At 48.4% G+C, this 20,749-nt stretch overlaps 1 protein-coding gene across 1 annotated transcript in view; it reads left to right on the top strand.

The window, feature by feature from the left end:
- The window catches only part of skap1 (src kinase associated phosphoprotein 1), a 31,905-nt gene extending 11,234 nt beyond the window's left edge, over positions 1 to 20,671 (top strand). The window contains exons 5-13 of the mRNA XM_034558799.1: positions 5,885 to 5,965; positions 6,048 to 6,131; positions 6,222 to 6,346; positions 7,408 to 7,471; positions 8,973 to 9,134; positions 11,355 to 11,408; positions 11,531 to 11,640; positions 19,632 to 19,740; positions 20,037 to 20,671. Of these exons, the coding sequence (XP_034414690.1) occupies positions 5,885 to 5,965; positions 6,048 to 6,131; positions 6,222 to 6,346; positions 7,408 to 7,471; positions 8,973 to 9,134; positions 11,355 to 11,408; positions 11,531 to 11,640; positions 19,632 to 19,724 (773 nt within the window). The 3' untranslated portion in view covers positions 19,725 to 19,740; positions 20,037 to 20,671. The remainder of the gene's footprint in view (positions 1 to 5,884; positions 5,966 to 6,047; positions 6,132 to 6,221; positions 6,347 to 7,407; positions 7,472 to 8,972; positions 9,135 to 11,354; positions 11,409 to 11,530; positions 11,641 to 19,631; positions 19,741 to 20,036) is intronic.
- Positions 20,672 to 20,749: the final 78 nt, after the last annotated feature.

Here is a 20,749-nt window from a genome sequence, read left to right as displayed (position 1 = left end):
TCCAGACATGCAGGGATGAGAGGCATTGATGGACAGAGAAAGATATGGATGTGACTCCTATTTCCACGTCCTTCCAACCATCATAAATACAGCAAGACATCTCCCACATGTGTCGTATGTTATATTATATTATTAGCACACGTCAGCACGATGATCTTTAGGTAATTAATATTTAACATTTAACATTTTCAAAGCATTTTTTTATTCCAATTTATTTTTATTTACTGTCTCCATGTAACTGGCTGGCTCGTTCCCTCTGGAGGTGCACGTTCCCCCTGGAGGTGAAACGTTCCCCCTGGAGGTGCACGTTCCCCCTGGAGGTGAAACGTTCCCCCTGGAGGTGCACGTTCCCTCTGGAGGTGAAACGTTCCCTCTGGAGGTGCACGTTCCCCCTGGAGGTGAAACGTTCCCCCTGGAGGTGCACGTTCCCCCTGGAGGTGCACGTTCCCTCTGGAGGTGAAACGTTCCCTCTGGAGGTGAAATGTTCCCCCTGGAGGTGCACGTTCCCTCTGGAGGTGCACGTTCCCCCTGGAGGTGCACGTTCCCTCTGGAGGTGCAAGTTCCCCCTGGAGGTGAAACGTTCCCCCTGGAGGTGCACGTTCACTCTGGAGGTGCACGTTCCCCCTGGAGGTGCACGTTCCCTCTGGAGGTGAAACGTTCCCTCTGCAGGTGCACGTTCCCTCTGGAGGTGAAACGTTCCCCCTGGAGGTGCACGTTCCCCCTGGAGGTGAAACGTTCCCCTTGGAGGTGAAACGTTCCCTCTGGAGGTGAAACGTTCCCTCTGCAGGTGCACGTTCCCTCTGGAGGTGAAACGTTCCCTCTGGAGGTGCAACGTTCCCCCTGGAGGTGAAACGTTCCCCCTGGAGGTGAAACGTTCCCTCTGGAGGTGCACGTTCCCCCTGGAGGTGCACGTTCCCCCTGGAGGTGCACGTTCCCTCTGGAGGTGCACGTTCCCCCTGGAGGTGAAACGTTCCCCCTGGAGGTGCACGTTCCCCCTGGAGGTGAAACGTTCCCCCTGGAGGTGCAGGTTCCCCCTGGAGGTGCACGTTCCCTCTGGAGGTGAAACGTTCCCTCTGGAGGTGAAACGTTCCCCCTGGAGGTGCAACGTTCCCCCTGGAGGTGAAACGTTCCCCCTGGAGGTGCAGGTTCCCCCTGGAGGTGCACGTTCCCTCTGGAGGTGAAACGTTCCCTCTGGAGGTGAAACGTTCCCCCTGGAGGTGCACGTTCCCCCTGGAGGTGCACGTTCCCTCTGGAGGTGAAACGTTCCCTCTGGAGGTGAAACGTTCCCTCTGGAGGTGAAACGTTCCCTCTGGAGGTGCAGGTTCCCCCTGGAGGTGCACGTTCCCCCTGGAGGTGCACGTTCCCTTTGGAGGTGCACGTTCCCCCTGGAGGTGAAACGTTCCCCCTGGAGGTGCAGGTTCCCCCTGGAGGTGCACGTTCCCTCTGGAGGTGAAACGTTCCCTCTGGAGGTGAAACGTTCCCTCTGGAGGTGCAACGTTCCCCCTGGAGGTGCACGTTCCCTCTGGAGGTGAAACGTTCCCTCTGGAGGTGAAACGTTCCCTCTGGAGGTGCAACGTTCCCCCTGGAGGTGAAACGTTCCCCCTGGAGGTGAAACGTTCCCCCTGGAGGTGCACGTTCCCCCTGGAGATGCACGTTCCCCCTGGAGGTGCACGTTCCCCCTGGAGGTGAAACGTTCCCCCTGGAGGTGCAGGTTCCCCCTGGAGGTGCACGTTCCCTCTGCAGGTGCACGTTCCCGGTGCTCCCCGCCTTCCTACCGGCTCACTCAGAAGCCATCGCTCACTCTCCGTCTTCTGCAGCTCCCGTCAACATCTCCAGTCTCATTTCTGTGTTCTCACAACGTCTCTGTTGCATTATGACGACCGTTAGCTCCAACGTAACGTATTAGTCCTCCCACCCCGAACCATTTCCCATCACTTTTGATTCAGTCTCCATGCAGCCTTTGATTGACTTTCAGCCTAAGTAAAGTGGATTTTAATGAGAGAATACATTAACTCCCTCTGGTCGTGCTCACATAAATCAGCCTTTTTCTTGCGGGGATCAACTGCTGAGCTCATAACGCCATGCTGAGAGAGTGTGAATAACCAAATGAGAGATTGAGGCGGTGGCAAACCGCTGGCAGCTCAGATGCATTGTTGTGTATCCCCCCCCCCCCCCCCCCCCCCCCCCTTTGAGTTTAAAACAAGTTCAGAGAGGCAACAGAACGAGAGAGCACTCATCAGCACCCAGGTCAGCTCGCTTATGCAAAATCCCCTTTTGTCAGGATCAATTAAACACAAATCTCCGGTCAATTTCTATTGATTATTTCCTTTTCATTTGGTTTCAGTTGGATTCAGTTGCCGCGGCGACTCGCTCACCTTGATTTAACGAAAAGCACCGGGGACGCTCGTCTCACCGCCGCATCTATCTGCTTCCCTGTTGTTGGTAATGGCGCTCGGCTAAATAGGTTACGCTGATATATCAATAAATTGCCATCAAATTAATGTCGATACCGAAGCTGTGGATGGCGCTAATTAAAAACGCGAAAGGGATGAAAATGAAGTCGTGGCATTCCCTGAATAATTGATAACGCAATTTATGATTTTTTTTTTTTTTTTTATGAAAGAGTGCCGTCTGTCTGAGATTTTGACGAGGCCTTTTAATTAGATGCATTAATGTGTCTCTCTCTCCGTGCCTGTAGTCAAACACCCAAAAACTCAAACACCGTGATGGTTGTTGGGGTGTTTTTTAAAAAATTTTTTAATGCCCTTAATTACACATTTTCAAATAACATTACCTCCTTTTTTAATTTCCACTTATGGCTGCACGGGTCCCAAAGAGGTGCGATTTTTCATTAAAGGAGGAATGGACCAATCGGGGGGGACTTGAGCGAGCAGCGTCGAGCAGGCGCGATGCGTTCAGGCTCTGCTGCGACCTCGTGGAAGAATCCAGAACTATTGCGTCGGCGTCTTTTTTCTTCTTCTTCTTCTTCTTCTTCTTCTTCTTCTTCTTCTTCTTTTCTCCTTCACGAAAAAAAGTCGTACCCGCGTTCGAGATCCGGACCGCGAAGTGAGGTCGGGTTAAACCGCGCGTGCATGTGTAATGTTTATTGACTGGAGCGGATCAGAGCGGATCCCCGTGTTGACTCTGCGCCTCCTCGTCTATTAGCCGGACTCTACCTTTTTGAGATAAATGAAGAGACGAGGGAAGCAGACGGATGAGGGGATTAGAAGTGGGCCGCGACGGGGGGAACCGGGGCCCGGGAGGAAGAAAGAAAAAAAAATGGACGGCCTGCCGGCGGATAGATGAGGTGGTGTGGGGGGGGTAGGGAGGGAGCGTAATGACCGCTGTTTGTTATGATGTACTGAATCAGGTCCTCTTTGACAAAACAGTCCTCGGCACCTGTGTATTTATAGTGTCACCGGTCAGTCCATCCACAAAGGCAGGCCGATGATATGTGAGCGCGTTAGTGCCGCGAGGTGTCTGGGGCTCTGCTCTGCAACGACCCGCTCATCCGTCAGGCCCACGGGTTGAAGTGGTGCGGGGGTTATGGGATCACGGGCTGGATTGTTGTGAACTTAAATCTCTGGAATGTTAGCCAACCGCACACACACACACACACACACACACACACACACACACACGGAAATGGGCTTTATTTTGCTCTCTGGATCCAAGTTGTTCAGACAAAAACTCCCTGAGAAGAGAATCAAAACTGCATTTTCATGTTGCTGTTTTTTATGAATGAGGTTGAAGTTCCTGTTTGTCTAATGTTGGGGGGGGGGGGGGGGGGGCGCGCTCTTTGTTTAAACCAGAGCACCCAGATGTGGGATGACATGTTTGGTTTTTCCCAGCGGTTAAACGGGTCCATTCCCCTTGTCATCGCCGGCCTCAACGGGGTGTCACACGGGCCTCGTGGTAAATTATCTTTTAAATTGTTCCCGTGTTTCAGACTAAAAAGGCGGTTCCTGCTCTCCCTTTTTTTTTTTGCTTTTGTCATCCCCTGCTCGGCTAATGCCGGTTGAGTGATGAATCCAGGGGAAGCTTGTGCTTTGCTTTTTGACACGTGGAAAAGCCAGGTACCCCCTGTTGAAACACGGGGCGGAAGATGACCCTCGAGGCCGACCCGGGGTCAATTCTACTAGATCCCCTCTAATGGCGAAAGGCTCGAAAACTGGTCAAACAAACTGACGTCTTGAAAGAACTTTGAAAGTAACTTAAACATGGAACAGCTGGTTAAAACCTCCTGGTGGTCGAGTGGTTGAGTTAAATACTTAGTTTGAGACCAAAGACTGTAAATAAGAAGTCAACGTAGTCGACCCGTTGGTTTGTGGACGCTTTGAAGCCTCGAGATTCGACATCTTTGCTTTTTGCAACAGAGGTGGACAGGAAGTGACCATATTTGGACTGCGGATGATCGACATCACGGTAGGGACGCCGTAAACGTCTCTGGTAGAGACCTGTCAATCACACGGTAGCCTCGTCCCCGCCCCCTGACTCTGAATGGACTATAACTTACTAAATGAACATCGTGCTGTATAGACTTCTATACAACCAGAGGAGTCGCCCCCTGGTGGTCAGGAGAGAGAATGCAGCTTTAACACATGAAGCATAGACTTCTATACAACCAGAGGAGTCGCCCCCTGGTGGTCAGGAGAGAGAATGCAGCTTTAACACATGAAGCATAGACGTCTATACAACCAGAGGAGTCGCCCCCTGGTGGTCAGTAGAGATAATGCAGCTTTAACACATGAAGCATAGACTTCTATACAACCAGAGGAGTCGCCCCCTGGTGGTCAGGAGAGAGAATGCAGCTTTAACACATGAAGCATAGACTTCTATACAACCAGAGAAGTCGCCCCCTGGTGGTCAGGAGAGAGAATGCAGCGTTAACACATGAAGCATAGACTTCTATACAACCAGAGAAGTCGCCCCCTGGTGGTCAGGAGAGAGAATGCAGCGTTAACACATGAAGCATAGACTTCTATACAACCAGAGGAGTCGCCCCCTGGTGGTCAGTAGAGATAATGCAGCTTTAACACATGAAGCATAGACTTCTATACAACCAGAGGAGTCGCACCCTGGTGGTCAGGAGAGAGAATGCAGCTTTAACACATGAAGCATAGACTTCTATACAACCAGAGGAGTCGCCCCCTGGTGGTCAGGAGAGAGAAAGCAAGTTGAAGACACTTCATCATTGGCTTCACTTATAATATGTGCAATTTTGGGGGAATTTATGTATTAACATGGTATATAATATTGCCAAAAAATGTGATCATGTGAATATTACAAAAAAACTATTCAGCATGGACTTCCTCTATCAAACTTCTTCTCTAAATACTTTGCGAACTGCATCTTCGACTGCACTAATCAACCAAACGGCCTCTTGAGTCGTGGCCCTATCATGTCTAAAATTCGACTTTGCAAATTGAAGAGCGATTTCCAACAGGAAGGTTGCTCCCATTAAAAGTGCAACGTGAGCAGATGGATGGACGGCCGTTCTCAGCAGCGCTGCACGCGTATCGATCCCGGCTTCCTAAAGCCGAGCGGGGACGTGTTTAATCCACAGGCCCGGAGACTTTGTATGCGCGGTGTGTGTTTGTGTGTAACGAGGAGCCTTTTAAGTGCAGCTCATTAGGAGTTAGTGCTGAAACATTGATTGGTTGATTGACAGAAACTATTTCAATTATATTAAGCCATTAAGGAAGAAATATGGCAAACTTTTCTCTGGTTCTGGCTTCTCCCAAATGTGAGGAATTGCTGCTTATCTCTTTAATTTCTTTATATTGTAAATGGAATTTCTTTGGGTTTTGAACTGTTGGACGGACAAAACAAGTCTTTTTTTACGACTTTACATTTTTTTTAAATGAACTGCTTCTCTTCCCAGACTTTGGTGACATCCTGCCTGTCGCGGCGCAGGAGATCGGCAGCATCTGGAAGCAAGGCCACCTGGAGAAGAAACGAAGGGGTACGGCAGCACGAGGAGACCTGCCGGGTCCAGTGGTTGATCAGCTGTTGCTCACGCGTGTCATTTTTTTTTGTTCCCCTAGATCACAGCTTCTTCGGCTCGGAGTGGCAAAAGAGATGGTGTGTCCTGAACAATTCAATATTCTACTACTTTGGGAGTGAAAAAGGTTCGTTTGAAACGCCAGCAGACAGAAACATTGCAGGTGCATGACTTAAATCCAGACCACGTCCCCACCACTTGTCCTCGCCCCCTACAGATAAGCAGCAGAAGGGTTCCTTTTATATCGTCGACTACAACGTGCAGCTGGTGACCAACATGAGGAAAGACTCCAAAAAAAACTCCTGTTTCGAGCTCTTCCGCCCCGGACGGCGATCTTTCCAGGTTAGTATGTCCACAACCGGCCTGGACAGACTTCTTTGAGGCAGAATTAGCCCATTCCTTAGGCAGGAATGTCAATACATCGGCAGATATCAGCTTTTAAAGGATGTTTTTGTGTTTAGGTGTGCAGTAAATAACAAGACATTGCAGTACATGAATGCTAAATGTGGTTTGAGAAATGTGTTTCCATCACATAGTTGGTCCACTACTTTTAAAATGTACATTTATTGGTCGCAATTCTTTAAAAAAAATGTATTAAATGGCTCCTGATAGAATATGTGTCCTGTGAGGGCCATTGTTCGTAAAAAAAAAAAAAAAGGGAATATTCTCTGAGATTATCACAAATTTACAAGAAAAAGAGAAAACCACATTGCTATAAGTATGTTAATTGTATTATTATTTGCTTACGTTCATAAAGGAACATTGAAGCATGTCTCTGGACCCTCTTCTCGCTCAGAGGCCGTACAAACACGACTTAAATCTCTGAATATTACCCATCTCCCCCGGCTCCGTAATCACTTTTATATTTACCCATAATGGCTCTAAAATGGCGTCATACTTAATCAATTAATCGATCAACACATAAATGGACCTGTTAATTAACCTATTTTTCGACAGGCGATTAACTGCTTGTCGTTTGCAAAGGTGCCACAAAGTTCAGACCTTTTTTATTTAAAAAATGAGAATATTGTTACATATTATTTGCTTTTGTACGTTTTCTACGATAGTAAGCTAATATATTTTAGCGCGTTATTATTAAAATCATTGTTTAAATCTGGTGATTATTCTCTCCCATTAATCTACAGATTAAACAACGATTTTAATAATTAATTAAATGTTTAACAATTAAATCTTTGCATTGGCTTCAGAGATCCAGAGTCGGGCTTTACTCTAAATCCAGTTTATCAACAAGTCAACAAGGCACATTAGTCTGATTATAATACAGCTATGTCCTAATTGAATATTTTAGATCTGATGATTGTATAGCTACATCAACTAGGAGGAGAATATAAATATAAATGCATGTTTGGTTGTGATGATAATTGCATGATTATTGCCATCAGTTCACTGCCAGCAGTCCCCAAGAGGCCAGAGAATGGGTGGACCAAATCAATGTCATACTTAGAGGTAAGCCCGCCTTCCTCCGGTACTTATTGCGCAAGCAGTTTTTTTCCGGTAGTTCTCTGTCGCCTAAAGTTTCGTGTTTCTTTTCTGTTCATATTTGAAACAAGAGTTTAAGGTCAGAGGATGTCTTTGAAAAATGGAAAATACAGTTGAAGCACTTTAAACCGTCCAACCTTCTTTTTTCCTTTCTACTTTTTCCACTAAAGTTTTGCCGGTGTGTTTTTTTTTCCTCGGGGGGGGGGGGGGGCCGAAAGGTCAGAAATGAAACGCAGCCCTTCGTCATCTCTGACTCGGATAAGAAACAAACAAAACCCACCCGATGCATCACAGTCCTGAATCTCCTCATCCGACAGCAGCATCATGTAGCTCTAGTTCTACCCCACCCCACCTCCTCCCCCTCCATCCACTCTTCCCCTTAACCCTCCTACCGAATTCCAACTTACAGGAAATTGATTGCCCGATGTTCTGGTTATCCTCCAGCGACATTGATTTCTGCTGGACGGCCAGAGGACCCGATACCCTGCGCCGCAGCGGCCGGGTCGCCTGCAATGAGACGGCTCCTCCGTCCTGCCCCGTCGGCTCTAAAATGGGTCTCGGGCCCGGGAAGTAACGGACACTCTGCAGGTTGTCTTACGTCCTCCCAGACGAAACATCAGCAGTCCTGATCGTCCAGAACACGCAGATGGGTTATTATTCACGCTCTGCCCCTCCCGATCTAACCTGAGAACCGAGGAAGCCTTTTCAACTCCTCCATGAACTCATTTTGCCTTTTTTTATTTTAATACAGCAGAGATGCAGATAGCGTATGAGAGAGAGAGAGACCGAGGGCAACCCGATATCCAGATTTTAACGATAAACAAAAGATGGATTAAAGGTGTAATATGTGTTCTGCATTTTTAAAGCAACTAGATCTATGTTATATATCTTTTTTTGTTGAGTTGTTTACTTTCACAATTTTCCAAGCCAGAGAATTCTGATCGAGGTAACGATCCGTTTCTTTCGGCGTCCTCTTTGTTCACATGTTTAAGCCTCATTATTTAGACTTCTTGATCTTAGATTTCTAGTCGCTTTATTCAGTGTTTTTACTGGTTCATCACACGGTGAGTTTCCTATTTTAGCAAAGTAAGAAATCTCTACGGATATTTCTGCTCCCGGTAAAAAAGGTTGTGAGCTATAAACAAGGATGATCCCACGCTTCACCAAACTCTGTCTTTTTTAAATACCTTATTATCGTGTTGTAATGTAAATATTGTGCGTTATAACAGTTGCTTGTTCTGACTTCTCACATTTTTCATTTTTGCTGAGTTTGCGTGTTTTTACCTGTATAATTGTACATAGAACGTCACCATTGGCTCAGGAAAATAACAAGTGGTCGTCTTTCACTATTTTAGACTTTAAAATTAATTAAATAACGATAATAATCTATAATTCAAGCCTCTCCTGCGTCCCTCTTACTTTAACCTTTAACCTGTGTGTCTCTCGTGCTCCGTCTCCACGTTGGCAGATCTCCGCTCCACCTCCATCCCTTGTGACGAAGACGAGGAGGAAGAGGAGACCTACGATGACATCGAGGGGATGACCGGCACCGCCCAGTCCAAACTGGGAGGGGGGCGCAAGGCGGGGGAGGGCGACGAAGAGGGCGAGGATATCTACGAGGTGCTGCCAGGTATGAGGACGTGGACACACACACACACACATAGAGATCAGACAGGGGGGGGGGGGGGGGGGGGGTGCACACACAAACTCTCATGATACTCAGTCAGACAAATAAACACACACTCGAGCCCTGAGGGATTTTCTTTTTGCAACAAGAAATATTTGTGATGATCTCCCCGGGCTGCTGGATTTGTGTTGCCGGGTACCTTCCTCCTCCTCCTCCTCCTCGCCGCCGCCACCGCCGCCGCACCCAGACTGATCGCTCATTTTAAATCAAGCAACACTAATAAGCTTGTCAGGGGCGAGGTGGCTGCTGCAGAGGCGCAGGAGGGGAAGCCTCTCCTCCACACTGAAACCAGCCTCCTCCGGTCTCCTTCCTCATCTCACCGAGAGCCATCTGTTGAGACACAGTTATGTTGTTGAAATCAGCGAGAGCCGCTCCGAATGCTCCGTCACGGAACGTCCAATTAGCTAATGTTGCCAGGCAACAAATAGCCCACAGTTCTATCCGCTAGGCAGAGTTTGGGCTAAAAATCGCCTAGCAACGGCAATTTAGTTGAAAGGGAGCAAAAAAGAAGAAAAAAAACGGCATCTCGCATGAGGCTTAAAAATACTTCTAGGAGCTCTTAATGTCACGTCTTAAATAGAAATTAGAGTGTGTGTGTGTGTGTGTGTGTGTGGAGGAGAGACAGTCCCATGTGTCAAGGGAGGGGGGGGGGCGACCAGATCCATAGAAGGACAAAAGAGGTGATCTGATCTTCTCGGGGCCGTCGTCCATCACTCTTTCTATTAAATAAGATACATCAAGATTCTGTTTCACTCACTGAGTACATTACCTTTGCCAAAATCACTGGTGAGAGGGGGATCCGTCTTCAGGCTGTCACGCCGCGTTCAAAGCCATCTGGGAAGAGGTACAGACTCTGACCACAGATGGCGTATCGAATGACGCGCTCTTTCCTTCACTTTCTCACCCCGTCGCTTATCAATCAACCCGCCATCTTTTTATTTTGCTCACTTGCCGCTTCTACGCACTGATTCCATACGGTTAAATTAGTAGATGTTATTACCTTTTTTTTTTTTGAGAAAGACAGTGGGACAAAGAAGATGTTTGTGTTTGGGGGACTCTTGTATAAAATATCTTTTCAATTTTGCGAGAGGAGTGTTTTTTTTAAAAACTTTTCTTTGGATTCAATAAAGTTGTTAAAGGGCAATTTTGCAGATTTTCAACCAGCTTTTGTATCGTTTCGAATGTGCAAATGAACGATGTTTCCTTCCATGCACATTAAAACTCACACACGCAAGCTTTCTCCCCTGTCTGGAAAATATATATTTGAATATATTTTTTTAAATGTGCAGTCGTCGGAGAGTGAAGCATCTTTTTTTTTTTTCCCCTGTGATGAGCTCCGTTGCAGGCGCAATGCAGAGCGATGGCGGCTGATTTTATTGACTGGAAAATTAAATCACTTTGATATAGAAAGCGTTGGCCCACAGCGGCCTCGACTGAAGGGCGCACTTAAGGAGTGCTGAGCAAATGTTTGGACCCCTTTTTGCAAATAAAAATCACCTTTTAATCCACAGCGTTGAGATTTAAAATGATATCTTTTGCATCTTCTTCTGGAAGTGTGTGTGAAAGAAAAGCAAGAGGAAAAAAAAATCCCACATTATAAACTTCCTGCATCCAAACTGTACACATAAACACAAATATGTGGATATACAGCATGCTCGTGCGTGCGCGCGCGCGCGCGCGCGTGTGTGTGTGTGTGTGTGTCGTCCGTCCTGGGCTTCCTGGAAGCAGAGGCGCACGTTCAGCTGGGAGGTGGGATAGTGTTGCTGGGTTGTGGCGTGGCTGTCAGCCCGCCGCTGTGCAGGATGGATGTGTGTATCACGGTGTCACCTCTCAGACCACCGGGGGGGCCGCGCCCTCGCACTCAACGACACGTCCGCCTCCGCGGGCCTTAAACACGGACTCTCTTTTTTCTTTAATTTCTTCCTCCCCGCGTCTCTGATGAATGTGAACGAATTGATTCAGTCTGGTTGCAGAAAAAACATCTTTTTGTCTTGTGGAAACGCATTAGGCTTTTTGTTTTTATCCTGTTTTCTGTCCTTAATGTGTGAAACGGAAAGAAACCCTCTTTCGGGGTTATGTTACGTTAGATAATGAAATTAAAACGTTTAACTTTAATATCTTGTTTCAGCTCACAAACCTCTGCTGTGCTTTCCCTTTCTTTAGATGAGGATTTTCCAGATCGGACAGCTGAGAGCAGCGAAAAGCACAACAAACCAGGTCAGGACCTCATTACAGGCCGCTTCCTAATCACGAGGAGGATCTCCAGCCTGATGGTTCCTCGGTGGCAAAAGAACATTCGATGTTTTACTTAAATTCGCGCTCTGCATTTCCCCCTCAAGCTTCGTCATCAGATTACGCCAACTTCTACCAGGGTTTATGGGACTGCCCGGCCGACGAGCCCGACGAGCTGCCCTTCCAGCGGGGAGATCTCATCTACATCATTAGCAAGGTCAGCAAAAAAGAAAACACTGAATCCCACGAGGTCACTCAAACTTCACCCACAATTCTGTGTGTTATCTGGACACGCTGTTCTGCCCCCGTGGTGCGAAACGAGTGACGCGGATGTGTGGAATTCGTGGGTTATTTAGGGGGGCTTCGACAACATCGACGCCGGTCATAACTTTGCCCCTCGTTTACTTTTCCTTCACCCCGCCGACGTCCAAACCCTCTCCGTCGCGTCTCGAACGGGGGGCCACCGTGGGCGAAGGGCCATCCGGGCGCTGCGTAATGGTGCTGTTGTTCATTACCGAGCCTCTATGGCGGGGGGGGGGGGGGTTAATTGAGCGAAGCCCTTTCCCTTCCCGTTTGACACAGACTGCAGGTGAAGCCGCGCTGCATCTCGGCTCTTTTCCTCTCTCCATCTACTTCCTCGTGTTTTATGGCCGTCTTGTAGTTACATGCAGAGTCTCTACCGGTGAAAAGCCACCCTACTGGAAATCAATGCCTGGTAATTTGGGGCACTTTTGCTCTGCTGCTGCCGCTGCTGCCGCTGCAGGGGGGGGGCTTGTTTCTATTGGTCGGTTTGAGATTGAATCATCATTTTTTTTTTCGTGTTTAGACTAAATTATCTGAAGGAGTGGAGGGAGGACGAGCTTACAGTGTTCTGTTTGGTAATCATGCAGCAGAGATTTGAGAAATGACGTGTTCGACCTCAGCAGCTGCAGCCCCCCCTGAATTTTTTTATTATTTGTGATGTTTTCCCAGTTTTTTTGTTTTTTTTAGTGCAACAAACGGCGCATTGAAGAAGTTTGAGATCGATAAACAAACGCCGTGGGTTCACGTAGAGGTTGGGATGCTGCTCTTGTGTTGGCGAGGGCAGACATGGCACAGGTGAAATATGCTCTACGCACACAAGATGGCCTTTTAATTTAGGCTCTCTTGGCCAGATTAATGAGATGCCAGCCCTCTGTGTGTGTGTGTGTGTGTGTGTGTGTGTGTGTGTTGGAAAATGTCAAAACAGCCACGTCCATTTTTCACGCGAGGATGACAAAGGCAGCGTTCTTGGGGAAACAAAGGGAGCCCGGCTCGGCCCCCGCTTCGCCTGCATCGCTCTCCACTGTATGGATCAGATTACAGCTCCTCCGAAGACTCTTTTTAAAAAAAAATATATATTTTTTAAAAAGCAAACTTAAGTTCCGAGACTCGGGGCCCCGCAGTATCTCCACAAATCTTAATGACGCAGATTACTCTTGTTTTGTCATAACACAGCGACAGACTTACGAGCGAGCGTTCTCGCTCGTCCTCTAATGGATTTAAAGCGAGGGGGGGGGGGGTCTGGTTGTAAATTATTCAGAGGCGATGTTCCTTGTTTGGTTTCTGCGTGACGACGGCGGCGGCGGCGACTTCGTCCGGCGTCTCTCATCCCGCCGTCCTGCAAGCGTCACATGAACAGCATTATTTGGGATCACAGGCTGTAATCGGTTCTATTTGTTTTAACGAGCCCTCGGGGAGGGCTTCCCTTGCGTCTCCCAGTGCGTACGCTCACGCTCACACCCCCCCCCCCCCCACTCACGCCCCTGCCCACGTTCGGGTTCTCATTTTTACGGGGTGTGGGGAACCCCTGACCTCGAGGAGTGAAATACGGGCCCTTTGGCTAGAACTCAAGTCTGTCGCTTAACTGGGGACCTAGACACACGAAATGGCCGTAATAAAACCGGGGCCCATAAATTCTCTTAGAGGGTGGGAGGCCCGGTTGTCTGTGCTGTTATGTCAACACTGACCGTAATTACAAGGTAATAAGGACACGCTCTAAGTGCTAAATCAATGGCGCTAACAAACTGTTATTTTTAAAGCTGGGATGTGATTGACTGCCGAAGTGCAGAATGGGATCGCCACAGGCGGCGGTGTCATATGGCTGTGAGCTGAGCAGAACATGCCGATTGTATAAAAGGCCCTCATCCGTCATTATTGATCCCTCACTTACTGTAAAGTGGGGGCATTTTTACTGTATTTGTATTATTATTTTTCCTTCCCCCTTGTGTGCTGCTCCATTCGTGTGTGTGTGTGTGTGTGTGTGTGTGTGTGTGTGTGCATATCTGTGTGTGCCTGACAAAGTAAATAAATTAGGAACCTCACAACTCATATGGATCCCATTAGTTGAGGAGGAATTAATCTCCGCCGCCGGTTTCCAGCGATGCCTAACTTGCTTTTCCGCCGGTGCTGATGCACGAGGTACGAACGCGCGGTCGAATCCGTCTTGTGAGTTTTTTTTCCTCTCCGGCGTTTTCATTTCTGAGAAGCTTGCATTTTTCTAATGCGCATTACATAGCTGCACGCTGACATTTTACCGTGCGATGACAAACACTGGCGTGCAACAAAGGGGAGATCCGTCCGTCCCAGGATTTACTAGGTGAACGTGGGATCCGTTCGTCCGTCGCTTCGCTTCTCTCCGGACGCACGTGCTCAGCCGGCCGCGTTCCACGCTGAACCGTTGAGGGGTGTCTTGCATTCTTAAATTTATGCGTTGAGAATCAAAAGACGCGCGGGAGGGGGGGGGAGGGGGGGGGGGGGGCTCTACAGGTCAGCTGTCACATTCCTGTATTCCCACGGGCACTCATGGGGAACGGCGGCGATGGAGTGGGAAGAGATTTATGGCACAAACCCATCCAGGGTCCTTAAAACTCTGGCAAGCGCTGCTGCCACCTCTTCCTCTTTCTCTCCATCGCCCCCGCTCATCCCCCCCCCCCCCCATCCAAATGGAACAGAGAGCCTCCCCCAAAGCTCCCACGTCACTGTCGGGGAGGACGAGAGCGTGGACGCCACTGCCACCTTGTGGCGGTTTCTAGGAGTCCTTTTTTTTTATACTTCTACAAACACCGAGAAGCTGATTTACAGCATTTTATAGATGCACTTGCTGTGATTTAATAGCCCCTTTTATAAATACAAGTTATGATATTAAAGAATGAAATAAATCCCGCTGCGCTTCAGACGGCCACTTGTTCTCCTCCCGAGGGTCATAAACGGGCGTCTTCTCCGTTTTTTTTTTTTTTTAAACAAGACGATTTCGGGGTGGGGGGGGCGGGGGGGGCGCTGCCCACAGGTCAAACCGACTGAATGCCGCAGAAGAAAAGAAAAAGTGGGCAAACAATCGGATGGGAAAAGTCAAGCAAGAGAGACAAAGAGGGTGGATCCTTTTTATTCTTTTGTGTGAACCCTGTCTCCCCCCCCCCCTCTCTCTCTCTCTCCTTTCTCTCTTTTCTCTGTCACACACCCATTTAAGGACCCCTGGCTGCTATTGTGGCCATAGACACCAAGACGCTATAGACAGGCAAGACATCCTATTTACCACCCAAAGTAGCGGGGGGTGAGTCTGGGGTTTGGGGGTCACGCAGGAGGCAGCGGTCAACTCCCGGTCAACTACAGTAGGTCATTATTCAGCCCAAGCCAATAGCCCAGAACCGCGTCCGAGCAACCCACCCCCCAATCCATTCTGCCTAATTATTATAAATGAGGGGCGGCGTAAACAGCCATCATTACAGACACTCAGTGGCATACACAAATCCACTTTAAATTGCTATTAAGTTAAGGAGCTATCTGTAATCCCAGGCGTGCATTAGAAAGGAGCGAGTAGGTTTTTTTCTTTTTTTTATTAAATCTCATCGTCCCTGAGATATTTTCAAACGTTCTCATGCTCTGTCATGTTTCCAATTGGAAGCCAATTCACTGATTTAATTAAAAGCCCACTTGGAGAAAAAAATGGACACTAAGTAGACATTTTCGATCTCTGGTTGTGCAGAATTATCGGCCATATTTCTGGATGGAATTCGACAAGATTACTTTTGGCGCAGGGTCGTCGGAACGGACCCAAAATAAGCATTTTTACCCCCCCGCGTGGTTTCAGGTCTGATCGGGTCGATTGTTAGGCGTTACCTGTGTGAGCGAGGGAGGGGGGGGGGGGCGGAGCTAACCTAATAGCAGGTTACAGATCTGTGTCCAAGGTGTCCATGTTTCTTTGTTAGAGTGACCAGTGATGGAAGAACTGCAGAGAGCTGCAGTGGATCAGAGGAGTCTTGATGTGGAGGAGAAGGAAAAAAATAAAACGACAGAGAGGATGCAAGTGGAAAGGCTGCTACAGGAGAGATGGAAAGAGAGGAAGGGGAGGAAAAGGAGGGATGGGGGAGGAGGGATGGAGGGAGGGAGAGATTGTAACACCGAGGCGGCGGGTTCAGCGGCAGGGCAATGAGAGACTTCCTGCGCTCCATCACGCCCAAGGCCTGCCTCAGTCAGCTGGTGGCCGAGGAGAGATGCCTCATGTGTCAGGCTTATTAGCACTCTCCCTAGTTTGTATGCATTTGGGATTGTGTGTGTGTGTGTGTGTGTGTGTGTGTGTGTGTGTGTGTGTGTGTGAGAGAGAGAACAAGATGAGAAAGAAAAAGAAGGAAAGACGACATCTGTACACAATTTAACATTTTCTCCACCCAAAAAAAAATAAAAAAGGGTGCATTTATTTTAAGCTGTTTTTTTCGGTACGCGATGGGGATGTTGCCCCCCCACCCCCCCCACCCCCCCACCCCACCTCACCCCGTTGTCTTTCGCCGCATCCACCCAACCCTCGACTCACCTTCTCCCCGCTTCAGGCTCGGGGGAAGCTGTCAATCCGTCCTCCGGTTCGGGAGCGTGAGCGATGGACCCATCAGAATGCCGCCATTAGCCAGCCCCCTGAGTGGTAAATAAACGATCGCGCCGGTACACTGCAGGTGTTGTCATGGCAACCCAGTCTCAGTGCCAGCCCCGACCACGCACGCTCCCAACCCCCCCCCCCCCCCCCCCTCTCGGCGGAGGAGTCACCGGGAGGTCAACGAGTCAGCGCGCCGCAGCCGCCACGACACGGTGCTGTTTCTCCCCCCCCCCCCCACCACCACCACCAGCAGCAGCACCCTTCCTTGTTTACAGGGTGGATCTCATATGCATCCAGGTTGCAGATGCGTGTCACCTCTCAGACGACACACTGTGCACCCCGCTACATCTTGTTAATGAGAGAAAACCAGACGTCTCCCAGAACACTCTTGGGGGGGGGGGGGGGGGGCGCTTGATTTTCATCACCCCAGAAGTAAAACATGAGCCTGTTCTTTGGCATTTCAGTGCTTAAGATACAAAATCACACCAAAAAAAACTAATTAACCTAAGAGACAAAAAAAGAGAGAGAGCGAGGAAAACAAACAGAAGGAAGAGGACATTGAGGAGTTTGCATAGTTCTTGTCATTTGGATAATTTACTCCCCCGCCCCCCCCCCCCCCCCCCCCCCCTGCCTCCTGGAATGTCCCTATTACAGCAGGTGTACTCTGGATGAACCCATTTCAAGTATGAGGAAGATGGACTCTGCACGCCTGACAGACTTCCACCGCCATTGGCGCCCACTCCGTGATGTAGCAGTCGTATTAAAATGGCGGCGCTGATAATCCCAAAGACCTTTTCTCGGGGACGATTTGAGACCGACTGCACAGATGGGCCGCGGAGATAAATAAAACTCTCTGTCACTACGGTCGGTGGAATAGTGCTACGACGCCCCCGAGGGAGAGAAAAACTGTTTCGCTCTCTCTCTCCGACGCCTCCCCTCCCGTCCGTCTGTCTCTCCCCCCCCCTCCTCCCCCCTTTCCTCCTCTTCTATTCCACGTTATCCCGAATGGGAACCAGAGCCAGCTCTCCCGCAAGCGGGCTCTTATGGGGGGCATAAAAAAAGGCCATTTTGGAGTTAACTTTCCCCTGCTTTATGAGCTTCAAACACACACACCGAACAGTCAGTCAGGAGGTTGAGAGCCGAGCACACCGGAGCGTCCCGGCGTGAGCTGTCGGCGAGGTTGAACCGATGAGGCACCGGACGCGCGGTCTGCTCGTCGCGGTCGTCCCGTTTGTGCCGTGAGAACACTTGAGTCTTGCGGTTTTATCGCCTCCTGAGCGACGCATCCGTCAGCGCTTCTCATTAGCCGCTGCTGGCCTCGTTCCTCTGGATGGAGGGAGGCTCAACCTCTGTTCATCATGTCAGAGAGAGTGTGTGTGTGTGTGTGTGTGTGTGTGTGTGTGTGTGTGTGTGTGTGTGTGTGTGTGTGTGTGTGTGTGTGTGTGTGTGTGTGTGTGTGTGTGTGTGTGTGTGTGTGTGTGTGTGTGTGTGTGTGTGTGTGTGTGTGTGTGTGTGTGTGTGTGTGTGTGAGACAGACGTGCCGAGCGCGGTTCGAACTGTTCACGCAGCCATTCCCAATCTGCCAGAGAGCAGAGCGGAGCGATGAGCTCGAGCCGAGCCGCTCCATCAGGAAGATGGAGCGGCTCGGCTCGGCACGGCACGGCTCGGCACGGCACGGCCCGGCCCGGCCCGGCTCGGCTCGGCTCGGCCCGGCTCGGCTCGGCTCGTCTGGTCTCGGGCCTCGGCGCCCCCTCTGGTCTTCGGCCTCGTCGCCCCCTCTGGTCTTGGGCCTCGGCGCCCCCTCTGGTCTACGGCCTCGGCGCCCCCTCTGGTCTCGGGCCTCGGCGCCCCCTCTGGTCTACGGCCTCGGCGCCCCCTCTGGTCTCGGGCCTCGGCGCCCCCTCTGGTCTACGGCCTCGGCGCCCCCTCTGGTCTTCGGCCTCGGCGCCCCCTCTGGTCTCAGGCCCGGTATCGATCCGGCACAGATCCGGTTCGACCGCCGCTGCGTTCAGATGATCGCGGCGTTGTTTGTTCCTAAAACACTTAAAAGCACTTGAACCAGATTTTAGTTATTTTTTTCCCCATCAAAATATCTCATGTTTTGGATCATTTTATGGTCCAAAAATGTCGAATATATTCACTTTTCAATGGATGTCTCATTTAAACCATTTTACGTTACCTTTTAGGTTTCATTGTGGTTCCTTCACCGTTCCAACGCCAAATCTCACACACAGTTTATTTCAATTAATTTGGAAACGTCAAAAGGTATATGTCAAAATGTAAATACAATTAAAAAAAATTTAACGTTACATTAAGCATCTATTTAGAAGAGTGACATTTTATTTCTCAAGGTTACATTTTAGCAGCTCGTGGGGTTTTATATTTACATTTATATTTAAGGACGTTCCTGCTATAAGGCAGTAAAAAACAGAACATTTATGGTATTTTATTGTATTTCTAAATACAAAATACGTCATTTAATTTAATTTCCTCATTTAATTGATTTGTAGAATCGATATCCGCACACTTAAATCTATGAACACTTTATTTGTAGCTTTCGGACCTCCATCAGATTCATTCATGGTTCCTAATTTAATTTATTAAAACTATTCAAATTGGTGCGTAATGCTTTGCTGCTGCTGTTGTTGTTATAAAATGTCAAAAATTATTGCAAATGTCCACCGGGAGTTATAAAAGAAACTAAAGCAGCTTATTTTATTTTATGCTCTAAATATTTTCTACTTTTACTTCCTATTTTTCACCATTTTAAGTACCAGAGCGTTTAATCTTATTCTCTTCTCCGTCTAAGTGGACTCCAGTTTTCCTGTTTCCGTTTTTTAATCACACAGAAATGAAGTCTTGTTCTAATTGTTGTGGGGAAAACAGACGTGCTGTTGTCACGGCTCCCGAGCGGTAAAAAACAACAACACAAACACATTTGTTTTGTTTCAGACGGCGTCCCGGTAGTCTTGTTTACCGTCTTCTCCCGTTTGTGAATGGAAACCCTCGAGCTAAAAGCACCCCAGTGTCTCTTAGAGTGTCTCTTAGAGTGTCGCACGCGGCGGTTTTAGTGGCGGGCGCCTCGTCCCTCCTTAAAGTTGAGTTTATACCGTTTTAACCTTATTATTTCAGCCGCCCGGCGTGGCGGATCAGCGCCGCGTGTAATTGCAGTTCAAATCATTCGAATGGTCGCTCTAATGTTAATAACGCCAGGCGAACGGTGCGCTCGGATCAAATAAAAGCGTGAGATCGGCGCTCCATCCCTCGGGGGTGGGGGGGGGGGCACCCTGACGCTGTTTTTATTTGTTCATTTTTGGGTCCAGGAGTACAACATCCACGGCTGGTGGGTCGGAGAGCTGGACGGCACCGTGGGCATCGTCCCCAAGGACTTCCTGCACCCGGCCTACATCCTGTGAGCCACCCCCCCAACAGGTACCGAGGCACTCCCTTATCATCAGCCTTATGGACCATTACTGGGGCCTAATACACAGGAACGGTCCCCCTGGTGCTCGTCCAGACCGCCATTGAGCCGCGTTCAGCCGTTGACCCGCCGGTTATAACATCTGCTGGCTGCAGGAAGTACTGCGTCTGAGCGGGGCGGCGCCGGGCGTAAACACGTGCATCAAAAGCATGATCCCCTAATACTGTCAGATTAGGCGCAGCTTAGAAATGAATACTGAATTATTAATGCGTGTTTTTTTTTGTTTGTTTATTTTTTTATTTTACAGCGCTGCAGCCGACGCGTCCGGACGTGAATTTCACAGTTAATCTTTTGTAATTTGAAAAGGTTTTCCTCCCTCCATGAGACTGTAAGTTGTAACATGTTCATTTTAATACGCAGCAGTGCGTATTACATGCACACTATGAACCATAAAGACCTCACCTTTTTTAATATTAATGTGCAAAACCGCAGCTAAAGCCGACAGGAAATAAGATCATTTAATATAATTGTTTGTCATTTTATCAGGAAAAGGCTCTCAAAACGTGAGGATTGTCTTCTATTCTGTTTTATATTATTATAAATTGAATACATTTCAGTTTTTGACTGGTTTGACAAAAAAGTGATTTCTTTCTGGTAAATTGTGAATATCTTTTATTTTTCATAGGCTGAAAGATGAACTGATTAATCAGAACAATAACTGAATAATCAATAATAGAAACAACTGTTCGTTGCAGCTGTATTGAAAATTTATTAATTATTATGGACTGATACATTTATCAATTCACTGGTTAAAATTAAAAATATGTTGATTGTTAGTCGCTTTCTTTTTCTTGTTCCATCACTGGAATAAACCTTTAATAAAATAACAGCAGATGTACATAATGTGGAGTTTTACACTGAAATATAAACATTTCAACAGCCGTTAACTCTGATTTTTCACTTCAATTTGAGTGTGGCCGTTAAACAGTTCCATCTTCGGCCACTAGGCGGCAGCATTGC

The sequence above is a fragment of the Cyclopterus lumpus genome, chromosome 19 (genome assembly GCF_009769545.1).
Source record: "Cyclopterus lumpus isolate fCycLum1 chromosome 19, fCycLum1.pri, whole genome shotgun sequence".
Lineage (NCBI taxonomy): Eukaryota > Metazoa > Chordata > Actinopteri > Perciformes > Cyclopteridae > Cyclopterus > Cyclopterus lumpus.
The sequence above is the reverse complement of the archived record's forward strand: the minus strand, read 5'-3'. Positions and strand labels throughout refer to the sequence as shown.